General features: G+C 36.0%; 3 protein-coding genes across 5 annotated transcripts; 1 reads left to right on the top strand and 2 right to left on the bottom strand.

The window, feature by feature from the left end:
• The first annotated feature begins 4,839 nt into the window (after window positions 1-4,839).
• On the top strand, window positions 4,840-7,913 carry LOC115703250 (protein ANTAGONIST OF LIKE HETEROCHROMATIN PROTEIN 1). 2 transcript variants are annotated; one of them, XM_061107889.1, is made up of 2 exons: window positions 4,840-6,439; window positions 7,671-7,913. In XM_061107889.1, the coding sequence occupies exon 1, from the start codon at window positions 5,072-5,074 to the stop codon at window positions 6,431-6,433; it is 1,362 nt and encodes a 453-aa protein (XP_060963872.1). In that variant the 5' UTR covers window positions 4,840-5,071; the 3' UTR covers window positions 6,434-6,439; window positions 7,671-7,913. The 2 variants fall into 2 exon arrangements, with proteins under 2 accessions (XP_060963872.1, XP_060963871.1); XM_061107888.1 differs by having other exon boundaries at window positions 7,675-7,913.
• Window positions 7,843-11,537, bottom strand: LOC115703249 (pentatricopeptide repeat-containing protein At5g39710). Of its 2 annotated transcripts, none has more exons than XR_009685549.1 (2): window positions 9,035-11,536; window positions 7,843-8,399 (listed from the first exon to the last, which is right to left on the bottom strand). XR_009685549.1 is itself a non-coding variant. In XM_061107887.1 (2 exons), the coding sequence occupies exon 1, from the start codon at window positions 11,374-11,376 to the stop codon at window positions 9,106-9,108; it is 2,271 nt and encodes a 756-aa protein (XP_060963870.1). In that variant the 5' UTR covers window positions 11,377-11,537; the 3' UTR covers window positions 7,843-8,399; window positions 9,076-9,105. The 2 variants fall into 2 exon arrangements, 1 of the variants encoding a protein (XP_060963870.1); XM_061107887.1 differs by having other exon boundaries at window positions 9,076-11,537.
• Window positions 11,538-16,396: 4,859 nt separating this feature from the next.
• On the bottom strand, window positions 16,397-23,497 carry LOC133033224 (CDPK-related kinase 5-like). Its single transcript, XM_061107890.1, has 11 exons — window positions 22,541-23,497; window positions 19,779-19,909; window positions 19,650-19,691; window positions 19,468-19,576; window positions 18,709-18,787; window positions 18,342-18,638; window positions 18,150-18,262; window positions 17,680-17,787; window positions 17,536-17,598; window positions 17,284-17,451; window positions 16,397-16,940 (listed from the first exon to the last, which is right to left on the bottom strand). The coding sequence occupies exons 1-11, from the start codon at window positions 23,087-23,089 to the stop codon at window positions 16,800-16,802; spliced, it is 1,800 nt and encodes a 599-aa protein (XP_060963873.1). The 5' UTR covers window positions 23,090-23,497; the 3' UTR covers window positions 16,397-16,799.
• Between the last annotated feature and the right edge of the window lie 400 nt (window positions 23,498-23,897).

Raw genomic sequence — 23,897 nt, forward strand, 5'->3', positions numbered from 1 at the left:
GTCAAGGTGATACATACATTTTGGGAACATGGTAATGCAATTGAGTGGGAGCGCTAACATAAATATGGAATCTATAGCTTCTATTTGGCAAATAGAAGTAAAAGATGATTTCCTTCGAGCTTAACCAAACGAAGATAAATGGTGGAGATCTCATTTCACTTAGGTGAAATATCATTTATACAGGGTTAAGTGTTTTAAGGATAAAATACATTGTAGGGTGTTACGGTAATTTAATCCCTTTACAGTGTAAATCATCTATATAGAGGATCATTGATCACATTAGGGTTATAACAATGGATAACTAATGACGTGTCTATATCGTGGAACATATAGAGCGTTCTATATGACTGAGAGTGCAATTCCAAGTTCTAAGTGTGGATTCAATGAGGAATTAATAAGTTAGGGAATTTACTTGGTAAATTCGGTTCGACTTATTGGAAGCTCGGTTATATAGACCCATGGTCCCCATACTAGTTGAGAACATACTGCTTGTAAGACTCAGTTAATTGATTTTAATTAATCAATTAAAATTCTAAAAGTTAGACTATGTCTACTTTATGAATTTTCACTAAGCAAGGGCGAAATTGTAAAGAAAAGAGATTTTAGGTTTATTTATTGATTAAGAGACTTTATATGTCTAAATTAATAAATATATTAAATGACAATATTATTTAATAATTATTTCCAAGTTATTAAATAATTAGAATTGGCATTTAAAAGGTTAAATTTGAAAATTGGCATTTTTGAGAAAATGGGAATGGAAAATAACAAAATGGGAAAGTTGCAAAGTGAGGCCCAATACCCTTTGTATGACCGGCCCTATGCATAGGAAATTCCATTTGTAGTTTCCATTATTTTAATGCCATGCAATTCTAACCTAAACCTAGAGGGAATTCTATAAATAGAAAGTGTTGGCTTGAGGAAAAACACACACATCTTTGATCACTTTGTTTCTCTCAGAAAAAGCCTCACACGCCTCTCTCTCTTTTCTTCTCTCTAAATTTCAAAACTTTGAGTGGATGAGTAGTGCCCACACACATCAAGTGGTATCTCAATCATAGTATGTAAGACTATGGAAATTCTGCATCAAAGAAGGAGAAAAGAAGATCCAGGTTCAGATCTTGGTGATGCTCTGCTACAGAAAGGAATCAAGGGCTAGAAATCTGAACGGAAGGAGTCATATTATTCCGCTGCACCCACTGTAAGGTTTTCTAACTTTATATGTGTTTATTTTCATTGTTTTAGAATTCATATTAGGTTGTTAATCCAACATACTTGTTAGTAAATCTAGATCCTGGTAAAATAATTTCCAACAGGTTATTATAAATAAAATACAAAATATTTTTGATTTAAGCATGTATATATTACAATGCATAACTTGGAACTCAAACCCAGGACCTCCAACACACATGCACCCTCCTACAGCCTATTAGATTGGGAGAGAAAGAGAGAAATGAATGGAAAAATAAACTCTGTTCATTAATGGAGAAATAGCTCAGTTTATATACAGCAAAAGAAAGGGAAAGAATAATAACAGAATTAATTAATTACAGTTATAAATAACTATATACAGTTACATAAGAGCTAACAAACTACTGACTACACACCTAACTAACAACATCACTAAAACCCCCCTCAAACTTAGTGTGGATAAGGACACCAGACTAAGTTTGGATCGAAGCATATGAAACTGTGTAGTTGACAGAGCCTTTGTGAGAATGTCAGCTATTTGATCACAAGCTGGTGTGTGGTGAACAAAGAGTTGTTTGTTGACTACCCTTTCTCGAACAAAATGGAGGTCAAATTCGATATGCTTTGTTCTAGCATGGAGAATGGAGTTGGCTTCCATAAGGACAATACTTTGATTGTCACACCATATAGTTGGTGGCTTTGGAATCTTGACTCCAATCTCAGAAAGAAGAGCTTAAATGCAGATGACTTCTGTTGTTGTTTGAGCTAAGCTGTGGTACTCAACTTCTGTGCTAGACCTAAAAATTGTTCTCTATTTCTTTGAGGACCATAAGACAATGTTAGAACCTAGATAGACACAAAATTCGGAGGTTTAGCGCTTATCATCTGGATTTGAAGCTCATACTACATCATAAAAACCTGTTAAGGTGAGTGAGGCAGATGGCTTCATGTGTAAACTATAGTCCAGTGTTCCATTCAGATACCTTAGAATTTTTTTTGACAGTCTTCTAGTGAGCCTCTAAGGGTGTTTACATGAATTGAGAGACGTTATTCACTACATAGGATATTTCTAGCCTAGTTATAGTAGCATACTGCAAAGCACCCACAATGCTTCTATATGTTGGATCTGCAAAAGGGTCACTACCAGTTGCAGACAATTTCTCACCTCTTGTCATTGGTGTTGGTAAGGGGTTGGCATTGTCCATTTTAGTTTTGGCAAGCAAGTCCATAATGTATTTCTTTTGGGACAAGTGCAACCCTTCAATAGTGTGAGACACCTGAATGCCAAAGAAGTAATTGATAGTGCCCAAGTCTTTCAAGGCAAACATATGACAGAGATTAGAAATGAGTCCTGTGACAGCTGCTTGGGAACTGCCAGTAACCAAGATGTCATCCACATAGATCAAAAGAAATGTTGAATGAGTTGCAGTGTGTTTGTAGAACAAAGAAGTATTAGCTTTGGCACAACAAGAACCAAATGACAGCAGAGCATCTTTTAGCTTGTTGAACCAGGCCTTGGGAGCTTGTCTCAGACCATAAATTACCTTGGTCAGTTTGCAGACTAGATGGGGAGCTTCTGGATAAATAAAACTAGGAGGTTGAGCCATTAATACCTCTTGTTGGAGATCCCCATTTAAAAAAGCATTGTTCAGATCTGGTTGTCTTATAGACCAGTTGTAGATAAAGCAATTGTGAGAACAATTTTAACTATAGCAGTCTTCACCACTGGACTATAAGTCTCTGTGAAGTCAAAGCCATATTGTTGGAGGAACCCTTTGGCCACTAACCTAGCTTTGTACTTTGTATCACTGTCATCTGAATTTTGCTTCTCTTTGTAGACTCACTTACATCCTATAGCTTTTCTACCAGGAGGTAAGGGAACCTTGACCCAAGTTTTCTTTTGAGTAAGAGCTTTTATTTCATTCTACATAGCAGCAAGCCACTTGGGGTCCTTGAGAGCAGCAACTAAGGTTAGTGGCTCCTTGGAAGCTAATAAAGCTTTTGGCTTTAACACCCCTACCTTTGCCCTTGTCACCATGGGGTGTTGATTTATAAGAATAGAAGGGGCTGGTGCAGGTTGTTCAGTAATAGTTGGTAGAATAGGAGTAGTGGCTGTAGAACCAGAACTTAAGTTTGGTATGTGACTGGAACTAGAGCCAGTGGATTGGAGATTGGTGGTGGAGGTGGAAAGAGATGGAGAAGTAGGTGGGGATGGAGAAGGTGATATGGATTGATTATGTGTGGAGAGACTGATGGGAACAGTAGCAGATGAAGTAGAAGTGGTAGCAGGGAAAGAAGCAATGGTTGTGGGAAACAAGGTAGAATATGGAATTTGATGCTCATTAAAAATAACATCTATTGAGATGTAAATTCTACCTGTTAATGAGAGACACTTATACCCTTTATGCTTGAGGCTATATCTTAGAAACATACACTGAACAGACCTAAATTCCAACTTATGTTTGTTGTAAGGCCATGCTTGCAAAAGATATGGTTCTGATACCATGTTAGATTGAGAGAGAAAGAGAGAAATGAATGGAGAAAATGAACTCTGTTCATTAACGGAGCAATAGGTCAATTTATATACAGCGAGAGAAAGCGAAAGAATAATAACAGAAATAACTAATTACAGATATAAATAACTATGTACAGTTACACAAGAACTAACAAATTACTGACCACACACCTAACTAACAACATAACTAACATAGCCACTTGAGCTAGCCTCACGTGGTTAACAAAATACAAAGTAAAAACAAAAAATTATTTGCGGCATAAATACTTAAATTTAACTCCCAGTTATAAATAAATACCTAAGTTTAATTTTTAGTGGTAATAATACTTAAGTTATAATCCTGGAACTTCTTTAGGTAACTGAATGTTAAATGTTAAGTAAATTACCACATGGCAATCTCTAATTGATCTAAGTCTTTATTTTTTTTTTAAAAAAATAGTTTAAATATACCAATAAGAAAATAACACGTGAATAATGACTTAACATTTAATGCCCAAGTACTTACAGAGTTTTAGAAATATAATTTAGGTATTATTACCGCCAAAAATTAAACTTAGGTATTTATTTACAGTGGAGAGTTAAACTTAATTATTTATACCGCAAATTACTCTAAAAATAAATAGAATTTGAATATATATGAAGTAGAAGACAAATGGTTATACAATAGAACCTACACTTAGACCAAGCAAATTATATTTTTATTGAGAGATTATAACTAAATAAAGTTACACTAAAAAAAAAAATCAAAATATAAAAAAATATCAATGTAACAAAATTATTTTTGAGAAAATATAATATTTATATATGTATTATAATTTGGACTAAAATTATTAATTCTACCTAAATAAATTTATAATATATATATATATTTTATTAAGTTATTTTTATATAAAGGTATATTTTATTAATATTGGACTTAAAATATCTATAACTAATTACAATTTAGAGGTTCAATTATGAATTTATTCTTTTACAAAAATTTAGAGATTATTTTTAAATAAAGTATTCTTAAATAGAAATTTTACTATATTAATAATTAAATCAATCAATTTATTATTGCCAATTAATTAAAAATAAACGACTCTATAGGTGAAAAAAAAAAAAAAAATTCTTATAAGGGTGTTTTTTTTTTTTCCTCCACATATATATTTAAATTAATGTGAGCGGATCCGGCCGCCGGAGCTGTGATTGGGTTGACCCAATTTACAAACCCTGGTGAGCCTTAACCAGCGCACAAAGAGAAGAAAAGAAAAGTCTGTTTTCGTTTTCCGGTGGCGACCTGAGTCTGTCTGATCTCCGCCTCCACCCAGGGGCCCTTTCAAATCAATCTCTCATCTGTCTTGGGATTCAAAAATCTCGAAGAAGATGGATCAGCCCTTCCTACTCATGCTCTCGAATCTCCTACATCTCCAGAACTCCCTCGACCCAACAACTTCTTTGCTCTCCGATTCTCTCTCCTCACCCACCTCCGCCTCCGCCGCGTCTTCTTCTTCTTCCTCCCCAACTTCCCTCCTCACCTCTTCCTCCGCAGCTCCCCTCCTCTTTTTCACCATCGCCTCTGTCCTCTCCTACATCGCCTCCTCTCGCCCCTCCCCCGCCAGGTCCTCCGCTAATCGCCCTCCCTCTTCCTCTGCCGGAAAATCTTCTGCCTCAGACTACTCTGTCTCCGCCTTTCGAGCCCTCTCCACCGAGCACATCTGGTCCCTTGAGGCCCCTCTCCGAGATGCACAGTGGCGTTCAATGTACGGCCTCTCCTACCCTGTCTTCATCACCGTTGTTGAGAAGCTCAAGCCCCATATCGCTCTCTCCAATCTCTCACTTCCTTCTGATTACGCCGTCGCCATGGTGCTTTCTCGCCTCTCCCATGGCTGGTCCGCAAAAACCGTTGCTGCTAGGTATTCTCTTGACCCCTATCTTGTTTCCAAGATCACTAACATGGTTACTCGCCTACTTGCTACCAAGCTCTACCCAGAATTTATCAAGATCCCAGTGAGCCGCCGCCGGCTTATTGAGACTACTCAAGCTTTTGAAGAGCTGACTTCGCTTCCCAACATGTGTGGTGCCATTGATGGGAGCCCAATTAAGCTTCATAAGCTTCCCCGTGACCAGAATTTGTCTGGTAATTACAAATGCCGATATGGATATCACTCTGTTCAACTTCAGGTGGTGGCTGACCATAAGAGAATCTTCTGGGACGTTTGCGTTAAGGCTCCTGGTGGGACTGACGACGCTGCCCATTTTCGGGACAGTCTTCTATATAATCGACTGACTTCAGGCGACATTGTTTGGGACAAGGCTATTAATGTCCTAGGTCATCCTGTTCGACCATACATCGTTGGGGACTGGTGCTATCCCATGATGCCTTTCTTACTGACGCCATTTTCACCCAATGGGATGGGCACCCCAGCGCAGAACTTGTTTGATGGGATGCTTATGAAAGGCCGGTCTGTGGTAGTTGATGCAATTGGGTTGCTCAAAGGGAGATGGAAGATTCTTCAGGACTTGAACGTTGATCTTAATCATGCCCCGCAGACAATTGTGGCTTGTTGTGTTTTGCATAATTTGTGTCAGATTGCCAAAGAGCCGGAACCAGAGCTTTGGAAGGAGCCTGATGAGAATGGAGGCCCGCCCAGGGTGCTAGACAGCGAGAAGTCGTTTTATTACTTTGGTGAGAGCTTGAGGCAGGCATTGGCTGAGGACTTGCACCAAAGGCTTTCATCAAGATAGGATTTTGTAAGTGAGCCCTCTATTTTCCTTTTAGTAAGAAGTTAAACATGTTTACATCTTCTTGGTATTAGTTCTTGAGTTGTGAGTAGGATTTTAAACTAGGTGTTTAGGTAAAAGTTAACTTGCAATTACTACTCTGTATGACCAATTAACTAGAAAATGGGATTCAAAATGATTACCCAAATCGGGAATTGGAAAGAGTTGAAATCCACACCATTATCTTCTAAATGCTGCATCTTTATCTTACTCATGTATATCCCTGTAATGCTTGTTTTTATTCTCCTATTCTAAATTTAATAGCAAATAAAGTTTCTTTGGGTAAGAAACGGTTAGTATATCCAGGCAGTAATCAATACTATTTAATCCAAATGGATTGGGTCGACTATAGTAATCAGGGGACTTGAATAATTATTAATCTGATCTACAAGAAAATAACAGTAATATTTTGATGTGAAAGCTTTTTTCAGCACATTAATCTTAGATGTTTTGTTTTTGATGTGAAAGCAAAATTTGGGTTATTGATCCGAGGGAATAGCCTAAGGTGCAGCGTTGTTGTGTATGCTGTTCATGTTTTTGAATGCGGTAGAAATTGCGATTCACTATAATAGAATTTTAGTTGGCTTCAAATTCGTTTTCTTGCTTCTCCATTTATTCCCTGGCCTTTAGTTGTGACATGTGGCATTCGAGGATTTTGTGTTGTTTCTTCATTTCTTTCTGGGCGCTTGTTTTAGTTATCAGTTAAAATTGGAGAGTTAGTGGTTCACTTTATTTTGCTGTTCTTGATCCCATTTTTAATATTTGATTTTCTTGACAAGAAACGGATTTGATGCTTATATCAAATTATATTATGGTTTGAACTTTGGTACTCATGTGGCATTCGAGGATTTTGTGTTGTTTCTTCATTTCTTTCTGGGCGCTTGTTTTAGTTATCAGTTAAAATTGGAGAGTTAGTGGTTCACTTTATTTTGCTGTTCTTGATCCCATTTTTAATATTTGATTTTCTTGACAAGAAATGGATTTGATGCTTATATCAAATTATATTATGGTTTGAACTTTGGTACTTATGAGTATCATGATTTGATGCTTTGAGTAAATCAAATACGTGTTGGTTGGAGTTATGAATCATGATGATGAAGAATGTTCTTGATCTCACTTGTAACAATTTTCATTTGTCTAAGTTAGGAAATTGGAATGTTCTTGATCTCACTTGTAACAATTTTCATTTCATTTGTCTAAGTTAGGAAATTGGAAGAGTGAAAATCCATTCAGTATAGCCATATTCTTCTATTGTCGCTGTTTGCCGGTTACAAAATGTAAGCACAATAAACCATGGAACCACGGGCGGACCCACATATAACGAGATGGGACAATCACCCTTGAAAAAAAATTGGGAAAAAAAAATATATACATTTTAATTAGTTACAACAGATATTTGTAGTAAAAGATGATATTTACAAACATAATATTAACTTTGGTATAATAGTTAAGCTATTTAAAATATAGGTTGAAGACAAGGGTTTTAATCCCACTAAAAACATTTTTTTTTTTCATTTTAAGTTTATTTTTGTCCAACCTCCCTTACCAAAAAAAAATTACATCCCCTTACTTTAACTCCGAGGTTCTCCCTCTGTGACTTGGGAACTAAATGTGACGTTAGTCCCCTAAGTCTAACGAGTGATTCCAGTAAATGAGTAACAAGGTTTCAGCCATAAAATGAGTCTTGTCAAACAATTGGCTGCATGATCTAAGTTAAGAGGCCCTCGTCAACATTCTATTTACTTGAGTTTTTAGCTCTGGCAGCTGTGCCTTTTTTAGCGGGTTCAACAAGATGACACTTCCCAGGAGCCTTTACGCGCTCTTAAAACTGAAACTTTTAACTCCTGCTTGATCTCATCATTGAAAACAATTTTCTCAACGCTGAGCTCTTTTTGATAAAATCGTAATACCGCAGCAAATCATTTGTCAACTGAAATAAAAGGATTTACAGTTAGTGCTTTTTCAGCGTGAAGAACCTAAAATGATGGAACTGGTACTACAGTATACACAACCAAATTTAACCAGAGTGAGCCACATTCAAGACAAAATATATATATAATTAATCTTCCGACAATTGTTTCACCAGCTGAAGTGACAAAAAGGGCCTTGGAACAAGAGTTCATAGAAAACCAAGAATGGACTTCCGAAAGATCAACAAAACAGAACAGTAACTACCTGGAGAAGTTGAGATTATGATTTTGCAGAAAACAAATACCGGGACGGTATTTTAAACGAAATCAGGAGGATAGTCCCCATTGAAATGCTAGATTTGAAATGAGACCAAAGTAATTAATCAGCTTATTATAAGGGTTTCTTATTGTATAGACAACACATGTTTCACAAATCCGAACAAAAATCAGAAAAACATTCACTGAAGTCTGATGCATCATTAAATATCTGAGACTACACAAAGTTCATGATAATCATCAGACTTGCCAGAAGCTGTTGAATAATGAACTACACATGTATTTCATTTTGCAAATGAGATGGTAGAATGACAATCATATGAGTTAGCAAAACAACAGCAAAGGTATTTATAAATAAACAAGAAAGGGTATTCTGTACCTCAACCTACCATCTTCATCTTCTCCTAGGTCAATGGTTACCTTAATGAACTCTGTTTACAGTTGAGAATTTCATAGTTCTTTTCGTCCAGCATAAGCATTGAGGCCACTGTTTGGAAGAAGGCCATCCTTGGCCATGTCAGCAAGCACATTGAAAACTGCATCCATATTTCCTTCCTTCTGGTTGATTTCAACAAGTAATTTTGCGAGCTCAGCATCACTAAGCCGGCAGCTTCTCAATGTTTTGGTTATGACTTGATTCAGTTCATTGTTCATCTCTTCAGTAAAAAGAGCTTTAATTAGTGCTATTAATGTTACAGTATGAGGAACAAAACCAAAACTCAACATTTCCTTGTACAGGTTATATGCCTTTTCAACATTTCCATTACGGCAATGACCATGTATAAGGACATTGTAAACTGACTCGTCGGGCTTGTAATTCCTTTTAAGCATTGTCTCAAAAACTCGATCTGCTTCATCCATCAAACCTTTCATGCAAAATCCCTTGACAAGAGCTACCACACTTCTAAATTCAGTACTACAACAATTTTCTATAAGCGTATTATAAGTGACATCATTTGGGACAGACTCATCATAGAAAAGCTTAAGCAAAAGCCTCTTTGCTTCCCTTGTCCGAGCTTGTTTGTTAAGTCCATTAATAAGCACGCTGTAGGTAACAACATCAGGGAGAAAACCCTTTCGTACCATTTCATCATGTACTTGAAGGGCTCTATTCAAGTCCCCTTCTACACAATAAGCATTGATCAAGGTCGTGTATGTGAATTCATCAGGAGGCAAACCCATACTAACCATCTCTTGAAATATGTTGCAGGCTTCATCAAGTTTCCCCTGCTGACAAAGACCTTGAATAAGTGATGAATAGGTGATAGCATCTGGAAATATACCCTTCTCAACCATTTCCAACTTCGTTTGAAATGCTTTCTCCAACTCCTGATGCCTGCAAAACCCAGATATAACAGTACTATAACTAATCACATCTGGAGTTAATCCCTTTTCCACCATGTTTCGCATGACTCCCATGGCTTCTTCCATCTTTCCTAAAATGCAGTGGCCATTAATAATGGCGTTATAAGTCACAATCGAAGGTGACAATCCAATAGAAGTCATCTCTTTCAGAAACCTGTAAGCTTCATCTAAGAACCCTTGTTGAGAGAAACCATCAATCAGTGTTGTATAAGTCCTCTCGTTAGGATAAAGTCCTCTAACCCGCATCTGATCAAAAAACTCCAATGCCCTATTCAAATTTCTAGCCTTACACATACTACTTATCAATGCTGTATAAGTAACAACATTGGGAGACAAGCCATTCCTAACCATCTCAGAATGCAAAATAAGAGCTTGGTGAAAATTATCGTCCTTGCAATATCCACTAACGAGAGTGTTGTAAGTAACCTCGTCAGGCACGTACCCCTTCCTTTTCATCTCCTCAAGAAACTTACCTGTCTCCTTCAACCTCCCATGTCGACACAATCCATTGATTACAACGTTATACGAAATCAAATTTGGCTCCAAACCCTTCAAAGCCATCGACCTTAACAACTCGAAAGCCTCATCCAACTTATTCATTTTACAATATCCATCAATCAAGGTATTATATGTAACCACGTTAGGTAAGCACCCATTTTTCTCCATTTGGGCGAAAAAATGCAAAACCATATCCAAATTCCCAGCCCCAGAAAAACCCCGAATCAGAATGTTGTAAGTGAACACATTTGGCGAGACCCCATTTTTAAGCATCTCAATAAAAACCTCCTCCGCCTCTTTAACCGACCCTCTGGACCTGATTATGGAGTCTATAATAGCATTATACGACAAAACACCAGGCATAAAACCACGAGACTTGGCCAAGTTAACGATGTTGAGAGCCTTACTCGTCAGTTTCAAGTGGCAGTAAGATTTGACCACCAAGTCGAAAACTGCGGAGCTCGAATTGCAGAGCTGGAAAGACTCGCTGAGACAGTCAAAGACCAAATTTCCACCTTCGTCTTCGGATATGGTATTGAGGGCCACGTCCTCGGCGAGGGTTTGGGCGCTCTTGTAGAGCTTGAAGCGGGTGAGGATGTGGAGGGCGAGGCACTTGCAGCGGAAGGTGAAGAATTTGCGGGTCCGAGCCCAGTGGAGGAAGCTCAAGATCAGGGTTTTGTCCAATTGGGACTTGAGGAGTAAATAGGAGGCTGCATCAGGGGTAAAATCGGAAGAAAGAGAGTCAAGCTGGTAAGGGTGGCGTTTGAGATATTGGATTGCTTTGATTGCAAGATGAGCATCGGAGGGAGAACAGTTGACTGAAGGTATTCGGAGAATATTTGGATTCCTTAGGGACATTTTTGTAATCCCACAGGTCAGGTTTTATCAGTGCAGAAGAACCAGTACTGGGAAGAAGAAGAAGAAGAAGAAGAAGACCAACGGCATTTTCTGCAAGCTCGCTACTGGCGGGGTAGTTGAGAAAAATAAGAAAATTATTTTAGTATTTTTGGATTATGAAGGTGCCTTTTTTTTTTTTTTTTTTTTTTTGTGAAGAAAAGCGTGGATATATTAAATTTAGAAGCAGTTAGACCTCACAGTCATTACAAAATAAATGTTTCGGGATAGAAGAAATCGGGATAAAACCGGACGTCTTGTGGGTAAACGCCCACTTAGCTACATTATGGGCAGCATAATTACAATTTCTACTAATATTCGAAAAGATACAACCAGCAAAATAAGAAGAGGATTGCAGACAAAATGAGACATGGTTGTCAATCTCCCAACGGGATATCTCCCTATTGAGAGCATTGATGACCACCCTCGAATCACTCTCAACAATAATAAACTTGTCTCCTCGGTTCCTCGCAGTGTCCAAGGCAACGCAGCAAGCCACCGCTTCACCACAAAGAGCATCGACATACTCCAAAAAAGAGGTCTGGACCCAGATGGTCCTACCAAGATACTCCCTAGCAACAACCATTGTACACATGCAATCCAACCCCATTCTAACGTCGCAGTTAAGCTTTATCCAGTCCGATTGGGGGGGGGCGCTGGAAAGAAAGAGGTATGATAAACTGCAAAAGAAAAGCGAACATTGTTAATACATTTAAATACATCAATCAGACCATTATTATGGACCTTGTCATTACGTATCCGCTAGATAACATCCACCGTAAGTGATGCATATAGGAAGACCTCATCTGCATTGATGCCTTTGTTTTTAAGATCCCATATAAATTTAACCCAGTTCCACATATGGATACCATTGTCACAGACAGGGTAAATACCTCAGGGAGAAGACCTCCACAGGTGATAGGCCACAGTACATGATAGAAACAAGTGCTCAATAGACTCTTCCTCTGTCCCACAGAGGGGACAATTCACATCCTCAATAGGGGAACCTTCTATTTATCTCAGCATGCATCGGGATTGCCTTAGAGAGAATACACCACCACAGGGTCTTCAATCTTTCTGAAATTTTGCATATCTAAAGTTTATTCCAAAGTGTAGGAGTAACATCACAATGAGGGGCCTTATCTGCTGCTTGGGCAAGGTAGGTCGACCTACAAGAAAATTGACCATTACTTTCCAAGGTCTAAATCCACCTATCATTTAGATGGCTTACCACCTATTTAAGGTGCCCCTTAAATATACAAACATAATTTTTACTCCTTAGACAATCATTTAGCCTAAAAATAATGAATTAATGTTATCAAATCGTTCACACTCTACAAACTATTTGCATTGACCACAATGTATTAAAAAGATATAGTTTGAAGTTTTTTGCGGTGCAGTTACAGTTTGTATTTTTTTTATACCGTACGGTACGATTTGTGGTGTCGAATTTAATAATTGCAGTTCAAACTGCACCGGACTATATATTACATAATTATTACTTTTCATAATATGATTTTTATTCTTTTTTAATAAATATATGTAATATATGTATACATTATATTTTTTTTTTAGAAACAAATATATATGTTATGATATAAAAATTTTAATAAGATTATTTTTTCCTATTGTTAAAACTTTATAAATGGATTTTTAAATTTTTATTATAATGTTAGATAATAATGATAGTGTAAATTTTTATGAGGAAATTACACTCTATACCCATTTTTTGTTTCATATTTTAATTTTTACCTTCATTTTACTACTCTTTAATTTATACCCACTTTTATAAGTTATATTCCCATTATGTGCATTAGGAAGTCTAATTTTGATAAGTTTTGTGAGGTTATATTTGGTACTTTGATTATAAAAGAGGGTATTTATCAATTAAAATTATTTTAGAGTTATATTTGGGTAATGTGTAATAAAAAGAGGTAGTTTTCAACTTATCCCAATTTTTATCAACATTAGGGCCGACCATACAAATGACCAATCTCTAGTTACAATTTTACTATTTTTTTTCAACCACTTATTATTCTTTCAATAATATCATATTTTCCAATTCAATCCTATAAATGCCAAAACTATTTATTTAATAATTATAATTAATTATCAAATAAAATTACTATTTATTTATTAATAAGACCATGCGAATTGCGAAGTCTCTTAATTAATAAATTAATCTCAAAACTTCTTTTCTTCACAATTAAACCCTTGTTTAGTAAAAATTCATAAATAAGACATAGTCTAATTTTAGAATTATAATTGATTAATTAAAATCAATAAACTGAGTCTGCAAGCAGTACTATCTCAACTAGTGAGGGGACCGTGGGCCTATATAACTGAGCTTTCAATAAGTAGATCTAGAATTTACCAAGTAAATTCTCTAACTTATTAATTTCGCCTTGCACAACTATAGATTTGCAATTGAATAAAACTCTCAATTATATAGAACGCTCTATATGTACCACGATATAGATACGTTATAATTATCCATTGTTACAATCCTAATAGTCAAAGATCCTCTATAGATAATCTACACTGAATATGGGCAAATTTACCATTCTACCATTCAATGTATATTATCCTTAAAACACTTAGCCACATATAAATAATACTTCAATAAACTAATTTAATTACTAAAATGAGGCCTCAATCATTTATTTCTATTCAGCCAAACTCGAAGGAAATCATCATTTCACTTTTAAATATTTATAGAAGCTATAGATTTCATATCTATGTTTAGCGCTCCCACTCAATTGAACTACCATGTTTCCAAGATGTAAATATCCGCCAGAACCATGGGTTAGCATTCACGAACAACTTGAAGAATATAAATAATACAACTAAGTTGAACCTAACCATATCAGGATCAAGATCCATAGACCTAAGATCAATCATTGATATTGACTTTGAAATATATAACAGTAAGTTTATGATATCTTATCCAATATCAATATCGGTCCCTTCCACTCTATACTCCATACATCTGATATTGGTAAACTTTGCCAATGCCCTGAAAGGGCATAACACTTATCCTAGGTGTGAGTATACCTTATCAACGATTATCATGTCAGTTTAAGTCCAGTGAACTGACAAATCATGAGAATTAAATTTTTGAACATACAATCATGATTATATTTCACTGTGCTGACGACATTATAATCATGAACAAATATATATGTTCTGGACTTAATAGAATTTGTATATTAAACATAATCATGAAATAAATCATGTGAACCATGCAACATAGAATGATTTCTGATCTTTTATTAATTAGTAAATCTGATTATATTGAAATGGATTTTATTTAGGGCAGAAAACCCAACAGCCATAATGTTTGCCATCTTCTTCTTCCAACTGCCTCTTTTATCTGTTTTTTTTTATTATTATTTTTATATATATATATCATCTTCTGTTTCTCCATTTCCATTGCCAAAAGAAGTTTCAAAAATGGGTCATAAATCAGTTGTCAACAAGGCTAAAGGGAAACGCCAAGTCATCGACGATGATGACTCCTATTTTGCTGTCGTCGTGAAAACGAAGTCGAAGATGTCTTTGCCTGAAAAAAATTTCAACTTCGATGGCCAGAAGGGAAAGAAGAAGTCAACTTCAAGGCAACTGTAATGCAACAGTTATATCTGTTGCGAGCCTACTAACATAAAACTACAAAATAACTAATAAGTTTACATATTTAATACAAACCAATATTATAACAATCATGTTTTATCTGTTCAGGTCATGTATTTGACAATTTCGGGCCCTATTTTTATAATACTATGATATTGTAATAGCAGAACCATAATTCAACTAACGTGCAACTTAATTGCAACTAAAAATGTTAAATGTGAATGTGTATCTATAAGAAACTATTTGTCAGTATTTTTTTGTCATTGACCGATAATTACTTGTACTTTAATAGTAATATGTGGATAAATAACTGTTAGCAAAATGTTTATGCAACTATAATGCAACTGTTATGAAACATTAAAAATCATAACAGTGTTTCCACGTACATAACTCTATCTACATGCCTCTTCGTGATTTAATATGAACAAATTCACCATTAGAAATTTGGAAAACAACAAAAATGTACCAAGATAAATATTTTACCATAGTATTGATGTAATTTTTTTTTTTGAATTATACTTGAATTGGATTGTTTGGAAACTCGAGTTCAACTTTTTGAGATTTGCATTTCATAGATCTGAAAATTGAAGTTAGGACATTAATTTAATGCGAATTAAACTGGATTTCTAATTGAATTTTAATTTCGTAGTAATTTTTCTGCACTTTTTTTCATGAATTCAAAACAACTCCTGTTTTGAATGATTCCGGTCGTCTTCTCAAGTGAAGTCGCCGAAATTAATGGTGATTCTCTTTCTAGTTGATTTTTATTTTGGTCGTGTTAGGTTACTGAGTGGTTGACTAAAGGTTGCATCACACGAAAGTTTCATTGTCGACAACAACCACAAGATCACACTAATTTGAAATGGAAAAACAATTACAAACCCTAGCAGAGCACTGTTTAGACTTTAGACCAGCCATCCAGAAGCTGAATGCAAAAATACATTGGTAATGCTTTTTATATTAAGGGAGAAAAAGTTCCAAACTTGAGGTTTGTAATAAGAAATTTAGAACTATTAGACTATGCCTGTAACTGCATATTATTAATAATATTAGTATAGTTAAATATGAGATCTCATATATTTTAATAATTATTATAATTTAATTTAAATATTATGGTAGTATTAGACACCACTAATACCACTAATGCATTTCTGTGATGTGAAAACAATTGAAGACATTATAATTTCAAACTTGTTACGTTTATGCTTTCCTTTTGGGATTCAACCTGAAAAAGCCCAAGAGCAAAGACTAATTTTGGCTTTTCAGATGGTTGGGATCACATCTACATAGTTTAGCTTGGTCTCAGCTCAATCTGTCAAGAAAACTGGCGATGAATGAAATGAAGGCAACAACATTAGACAGCACTAATGAAACATGTATAGAAAGCATCATCACTATCGTGTGAGAAGAATATATCATAAACATTAGCCCCATTTGGGCAAAAACTGACTACAACTTTACACTGGAAAACATCAAAATAGCTTTCAAGGCCTTTAGGATATCAAAACAGACCAAAACCTGCAGTTCCAGAGGTTTGATCAAAAGCCTTCTCTTAGAATTTGCATGAAGTTGAAGGCTCATTGTCTGTGCCGAAGTGGGCTTCAATAGAATTTTAGCGATGGCCATCGCAGTCCTCAGGAAATGAATTGACAGGTTTAGGTACCTGTGTTTCAATCCAAACACCTAGCACATATCACAGTTGCCTAAAATGATAGAAAAACAAGCACTTCTTGAGCTCATTGTAACTATATATATATTCATTGTGCCTTCACAAAGGTCCGGCTGGACACACCATGCAACAATTTCACAAATCCGAGGAAGCTTAGCTTCCCATCTGTGTGCCTTATCCAGTCATGGAGTACTACATGAAGTGGGATTGAAGGACCAAGACCAAGTTCCTAGACAACAATGTTTTTTTCAAAAAAAAGGGAAAAAAGATTCAAAAAGTCAGTTCGACCCACCAAATTGAACAAAGATCTAAAATATTGTATTTTCATAACCACAAGTAAAAAGCAAATAAATTTGTTTAATAAATAGAGGGATAGAAAAATTCAAGCAAATTTTTCACAGGTTATGTCTACTTAATTCCATGGTACTCCAGAGTCAATTAATATGTATGAATATTAATAATTTCCAAAATCATTTAGTAACGGAATGATGAAATGACTATCTTGCAAATAATTAAATAAATATAAAGATCATGACTAGAAACTGTTCCACTATATCAAGATATTGACTTACTGAAGCAAGTTCTTCAATGATTATAGCCCTGTTACCATCCTTCTCAAAAAGTTCATATGCACAGCGAGCATGTTGTTCCCAACGATCTAGTGCTTCTAGCTGATGGACACTTAATGCAGCAGCACAAAACTCTTCAAAATCCATTCTTCGGTATTGAAGTGCACTCAACTGTCATTGGGACAATCAAACAGTATGAACATAGTAATGACCATCAAAAGAATCAAAGATAAGAACTTTGGCAAAAGAAATTACCGAAGCAATAAGATCAGGGATGCGGGATTCCTTCATTGCATCTGTTGCATTTTTCATCAGGGCCTGTTCCAGGAGAAAAATGAGAAAGACAACCAAAAACAGAGAGTAATTTCAAGATCAAAGACCAAACTGTCCAATACAAACCATCCTAATGTTGTCTAAGGATATGGTGCCATTTTTGTTTGGCTCCAAGAGCGCAAACTGCTCCTTTAGATAAAAGAGTTCATCCACAGTCAGTGTCCTGGATAAGGCCTGTAAGAAATGTTGACATAATAATATAGATATTAACATATGAGAAAATACCTTTAGAATCATAACTATAAATCATTTTCTTGGATTGAGGGCATTAAAGTAAAACCTAATTCTCATTGACAATATCAAACCTGTAAGACCATCTTAAAACTGTTTTCAAGTGTTTGTTTAGAGTAAAATCAAATGATCTCAACAGCAGAAATATGGTGTATTAATCAAGAAAACAAACAGAAGTCAGAAGTACATCAGTATTTGTCAAGAAATACATTCCTCAATAGAAAAAATAATATGGAATGATAAAATGTGATTTTTTTTTCTTGAAAAAAAAAACCCTTGTTTTAAATGCCTAAAAAAAGGAGCACCTTTAAAGCAGCCTTTCGCAAGGATGAAGACCGCATATAAGCCTTCAGAAGTCTAAAAATTAAAATATCAAGTGGCACGTTCACATCATTGTAGTTCCTGATCCAAGGATGACCTGATAATAAAAGATTATGACCAGTAAGACATCAATATGGCAAACTATACATTTTTTCAGAAAATTTTGAGAAACTCACTGAGAGCCTGAGCAGCTGTCATTCTTTTCCGTGGATCCTTATTCAATAGGCGCTTCACAAAGTCCCTTGCTTCTATGGTTAAAGAAGGCCAAGGTTGTTCATCAAAACTCGGATCCGCTTTCAAGACTGCTCGAAAAATACCAGATTCGGTCCGGGCCCAAAAAGGGCGACTACCACATAACAGAATATATGCAATCACACCCACACTCCACACATCTGCCTCTGTGCTATAAGCTCTATGCAAAACTTCGGGGGCCACATAGTATGCACTTCCAACAATATCATTTAGCTTTTCATCTGTCAACAATTAAAAGTGTCACAAGTTGATCCAAGACTTCATAGTTGTGACAAAGGGTTGGAAACAAACCTGATTTCACAAAATCTGATAAACCAAAGTCGATGGCTTTCAACTCAGAATTCTCATCCTTAGAAGTATACAGAAAATTCTGATGTAGAGAGAAACCAAATTTAGTGTAGTGCATCAAAATTATAAAGCATGAAATGAAATATCTGATACACCAGAGTAGCACAAATAAAGCAGTAAACAAGATGATAGAGAATCAGAGTGTGATTTTATTGAAATAGGAACAGAAAAGTTTTGGAGACCCAGTTTTTCTCCGAGAGCTAGTACTCGATAGGGTTAGGCAGGGATCCTAGTTTTTCTAGAATGATCAGCATAAATCTATGATAATTAAAAGGCCATTGTCTTGATGTGTATTTTAGGATACTGGCAGTTGTGTAATTTGGATATTGACATAATTGTGGGAAGATAACTACAGGCTGTAAAGGTTGGAGAAGGGTATGGTTGTATTTGGTTGGAAGAGAGAGAGACTAGGGCCCTTGAACTTGAACAACCTAGTTTTACCTTGTACACATTCTGGTTTCCTTTGATCAATAAAAGTTCAGACCATATACTATACATCATTACCTAATCTCTATTGTATATTAGAGTACATTGTTCTTGGATCTAACAAGCACTAGGGCCCTTCACTCAGTTAATAAGTGTCAAGGATCTTTGAAGTCCATAGCTGTGTTCACCGTACCAAGTTTTTAATATTTGAACTTCATGCAAGCAAATAACAGGCTGAGTACGAAACACTAAAACAGGATTATAAAGAAATTTCACCTCTGGTTTAAGATCACGATGCACCACTCCCTGAAGATGACAAAATGCAACAACATTTAGTATTTGTACCATGACAGCCTTAGCATCGTCTTCCGTGTACTTCCCACCCCTACAATTTAAATGAAAATTTAGTTGAATATGTAGGTGTGCCACAGTATTGCAGTTATAATAGAGATAATTACCTTGAAAGTATTCTATCCAGAAGTTCCCCTCCTTCACATAACCTGAAACGTCCAATAACACTTTGTCAGGGATATGCAGTGAACAAGCAGAAAATATAATATTAAGGCAACTGCCATTTTCAAGCTTACTCCATTACTACGTAGACATTATCACTGTCTTCAAATGCTTCGTAGAATTGTACTAGATTATTATGTCCTGCCAAAGCTTGCAATATCTTAACCTCCCTTCTCACATCCTCAATTGCTATGGCAGTGGTCATCTGATAACAAAGTATACAACATTAAGCTAAAGTAATTCCTTTTTTTCTTTCTTTTTCTTTTTCTTATTCTTTTTCTTTCTTTATTCTTTTTTCTTCTTTTTTTTAAAAAAAAGCTAAAGTAATCTATTAGGAAGACACAGTGAAAGAGAAAACATGCTTTTCTGTTTCTTTCTCTACCTCGTTTCATATAATATATTCAATCTCAGCAGCTAAACATGCAAATTATTAGCGAACAACAGAAATTACAGGAGAAAAAGACAAGCATAAAAAGAAAACAGTGCACGAAGACAACACTAGTCTGAATTAGGGAGACGATAAAAAATGTAAAACTAATCATTTATTCATTTGCAGACTTCATGTCTAATACTGTGAATGCATGTGTGAATAGAAAAGAGAGGTTAGTGCAACAAAGCCTACAAAACACATTTGCACATTACACAAGCATTTCGTGCAATCACAGTCTAATTTTTAGGCATACGCTTCCCTTAAAAAGAACAATGCACAGATCATTTTCTTGTTTGTCAAGTCAGGTTGACTTATTGATAAAATAATAATATTTCAGAAATCCAACTTCTGGTATTACATACTATTATGTTTTGCAACTGGGCTCTTCATCTAATCACACAATACTTGAGGAGCAGAAAAGTAAAACAAATTGCTATATTAGTACATAATAGGGCGTTTGGTATGGGGGTTAGACTAGTTGAGGATGGGGTATGTCAAACTCAATTCATGAATGCTAAATTAACTTTTAATGACCAACACGTTTGTGTTTTCAAGTGTGTCCCAGTTTTCATGTTTAATTAATGGTAATATTAACCCCCTCCAACACTTGAATTTCACATTTCCTTAATCTAAGCACCCTTTAACTCTACTCCCACCAAGTCCAAGTCACATAATGAACACCCCCTAAGAGAGACTTGAAGTCTGGAAACTCAAATATTGCAATGTATTCCAGCCTAATTTAGTTGCTTTCTGTTACTAATTTTGAAGGTCGACTTTTTTTTTATTCCTGAATGTAGTAGTTGTGATACCTCTGCTCTCCAGCATGAAAAGGTAATCACTTGGTAAAGTGGGACATATAGGGTAGAGGTTCAAGCTAGAAAATCATTTTGGAAAGGGGGCCATAGGGAAAAGCCAAGCAAGTCGAGGAAAAGTTTTACTTATCTTCTTCTTCATCTTGTTTTAAATCATGACCTGAGCATGACATAAGGTCTTAATCCTCTCACAAGACTGTGCAGTCTTGGCACGTTCTACATCACACATTCTTTAATTATATGTCAATTCTAGTGTTTGGGCTCAATCATTCATGCCATATAAGCTCAAAAGTTGTACAATGTCTTGTCTTTTATGTTTACCTATTATCGGACCCGGTCTTCAACCATGCATCTGATCCAAAAATGACATGCAATTGACCTGATACCTTAGGCCTATTTGCCATGGCAGCTACTGTAGGCTGGTGCTACTGGCCATTAGAAGAATGGTCATTGTGTATGACACAGTTCAACCCTAGGCCCCAATCAAGACCAAGACCCTTATTTTGACATCCCTCTATGGTTCTTTTTAATGACTAGATCCACTCATAAACCTATGGGCTATCTAATTTCTTGATCATTTGTTGGAACAATCACATCTTATAATCAAACTTCATAAAACTGTTTTATAAAAGTCGCATAAATTTTTTGAAAACTTTCATTCTCATTCACAAATTGTGTTTTCCAATTTATAAACATGAATTGATTTTTGCCAATTGTGTTTAGTTAAGCTTAAACTAAGTATTAAATATCACAAACAGTTGTTCTGTGATAACTTGATAGCAAGCACTAAATTATTCAGATGAGGCTAGAAGAGAAGATCAGTATTTCTACTCGTTGACCTAAAAAGCAATTACCCAACAATTATGTCACTTTATACACCTTACACTCCAAAGTTGCAAGAAGTAACACTGTCTGAAACTATCCCTAATATTCTTTCTCATTGTTAATACCCCAAAAGGAACTGTGCCTAATATTCTACATCTAGAAGGACACCCAAACAATCAATAATAACAAAACCCAGAAATATGTGTAGGATCCCATCATGCTAATTCAACTTACTATTTAGCCCACTTAATTGAATTTACATGAATGAACCCACAGTGTCAAGAAAAATTAATAGTAGTAATAATGACTAACAAATAATAGACCAGAGAGTAGAGACCTCCATGTACATCTCCCTGGTCCCTACACAAAATTAGTCATAATAACAACAAGAAGAAGATGGTAACAAAGCAACGGCAATTATCAGGAAAAGAAACAGTAACAGCAAATGGGGTCTGAATTTTATCAGTTTCAAATGCAAAAAAATACACACAAGTCCTACAGCAGCAATATATAATATAAAGTAAAATAAAAGTTGAAACCTTTATCCGTTCAGATTAAACAAAGATACTCAGATCAAGACAAACCCAAATACCAGATTATACTTTTTTTTTTTCTTTTTTCAAATTATACTTGTAATCATTTCAAACGAGAAAGAAAGAAAAAGAAAAAGAAAATAATAAAGAATTAGGAACATTTCAGCCAAAAAAAAAAAGTTAAAAGAAAGAAAGGAAAAGGAACAGCTAAACTTCCATGGTTGAAGAGCACCAACCTTGGACTTTGGGATGACTTTGACAGCAACGTTCTGGCCCTTGCGCTCACCTTTCTTGAACCTAGCAGAACAAGTGTACCCAAAATGCCCCCGACCCACTTCGTCTCCTACCTCCAACCTGTTCGTGAACTCCTTCGAGAACCCAAATCTCTTATCCAGTTCAACCCCATTTTCATCCTCGTCCCCTTCCTCCTCAGGAATTGCCGTGGCCGACGCCTTCTTCCCGTGTCTCCGAGCCAGAACAGCCCGTATGTGTTTCGCCGGAGACGGCGGAGGAAACGGCCGCCGGAAGAACCTCCTGGGGGTAGAACTAGCGCTCTTGCTCCCGGCAGGCGCCGGAGAAGATTTCTTCAAATAGTGGGCGGGGCTAGGGCTGTAGAAGGGAAAGAACGGAGACATTTTTCCGGCACCGGAGACGTCATCGTGGTCATCTCTCCGGTTGTTGTGTGGGGTTGTGTTTGGGAGAGATTTAGGGGTCTGGGAGGGGTCGTTTGGGTCTCGGGCCGAATATGGGTTGGGTTTAGGTGGCTTGGAGGTGCAAGTTCCCATGGCATGTGGTGAACAGAAACTGCGATATTGTGATTTTTGGGTGCAATGAGAATTCAGTTCAAGTGTTCTCTCCGAGTTTCTCTGAGATCAGAGAGGGATATCAAAGATTAGCTAGGTACTGGTGCTTCTTCTTCTTCTTCACACTGTACCAAGAGAGAAACCAAAGAAGAAGAAGCTACTTGTGTTAATAATAATAAAAGGTGGGAAATGATGTTAAATGCAAAATAGAGAGAGAGAGAGAGAGAGAGAGAGAGAGAGAGCTGTACTACTGTAGGAACTATGAACTCTCTGGCCACGTGCCATGCACGTGATCCTTATATTTACAATTGCTATTGAATTTTTTTATTTTTTTTTTGAAATTAGAATTTGGAATTTGTTTTAGGTAAAAAAAAAAAAAAAAACTAGTATGAGACTGGTTTGGGTTTGGAGTTGAGAGATGAGGGAGAGATGAAGTGGGGTGGTTGGAAAATTATATTGAATTATAGAAAGAATCCTTTTCGAAGAAAATAAAAGAATTATAGAAAGAACGATATGCCATTATGTTATCATATTCTTAAATTAAATGCCATTGGGACCGTTCTTATGGCTCTAATTAGAACCACTAACTTACGCTATTGGGACAGAGTGACTAAATTTTAAAATTGGACTTTTGATCCTTAATTTATACACATTTCATTTCCCTATCAATTTACCATTTTGCCTATCACCCTATGTATAAGTTGTCCCTCCATTTGTAGTAGTAGTGGCATTAGTAACCAATTTTTTTTTGAATGGATATAATTTGCAAACAATTATTGATATAAATAAA

Source organism: Cannabis sativa, unplaced genomic scaffold (assembly GCF_029168945.1).
Source record: "Cannabis sativa cultivar Pink pepper isolate KNU-18-1 unplaced genomic scaffold, ASM2916894v1 Contig3, whole genome shotgun sequence".
Lineage (NCBI taxonomy): Eukaryota > Viridiplantae > Streptophyta > Magnoliopsida > Rosales > Cannabaceae > Cannabis > Cannabis sativa.

What these genes read in the sequence shown, in the direction of transcription:
- LOC115703249 (XM_061107887.1), bottom strand. Translation starts at nt 11,376, where the DNA reads ATGTCCCTAAGGAATCCAAATATTCTCCGAATACCTTCAGTCAACTGT.
- LOC115703250 (XM_061107889.1), top strand. Translation starts at nt 5,072, where the DNA reads ATGGATCAGCCCTTCCTACTCATGCTCTCGAATCTCCTACATCTCCAG.
- LOC133033224 (XM_061107890.1), bottom strand. Translation starts at nt 23,089, where the DNA reads ATGGGAACTTGCACCTCCAAGCCACCTAAACCCAACCCATATTCGGCC. An exon ending in AAGTCATCCCAAAGTCCAAG is followed by an intron (nt 19,910 to 22,540) that starts GTTGGTGCTCTT and finishes CTTTGTTATCAG; the next exon opens with ATGACCACTGCCATAGCAAT. An exon ending in ATCGTGATCTTAAACCAGAG is followed by an intron (nt 18,788 to 19,467) that starts GTGAAATTTCTT and finishes TCTCTACATCAG; the next exon opens with AATTTTCTGTATACTTCTAA.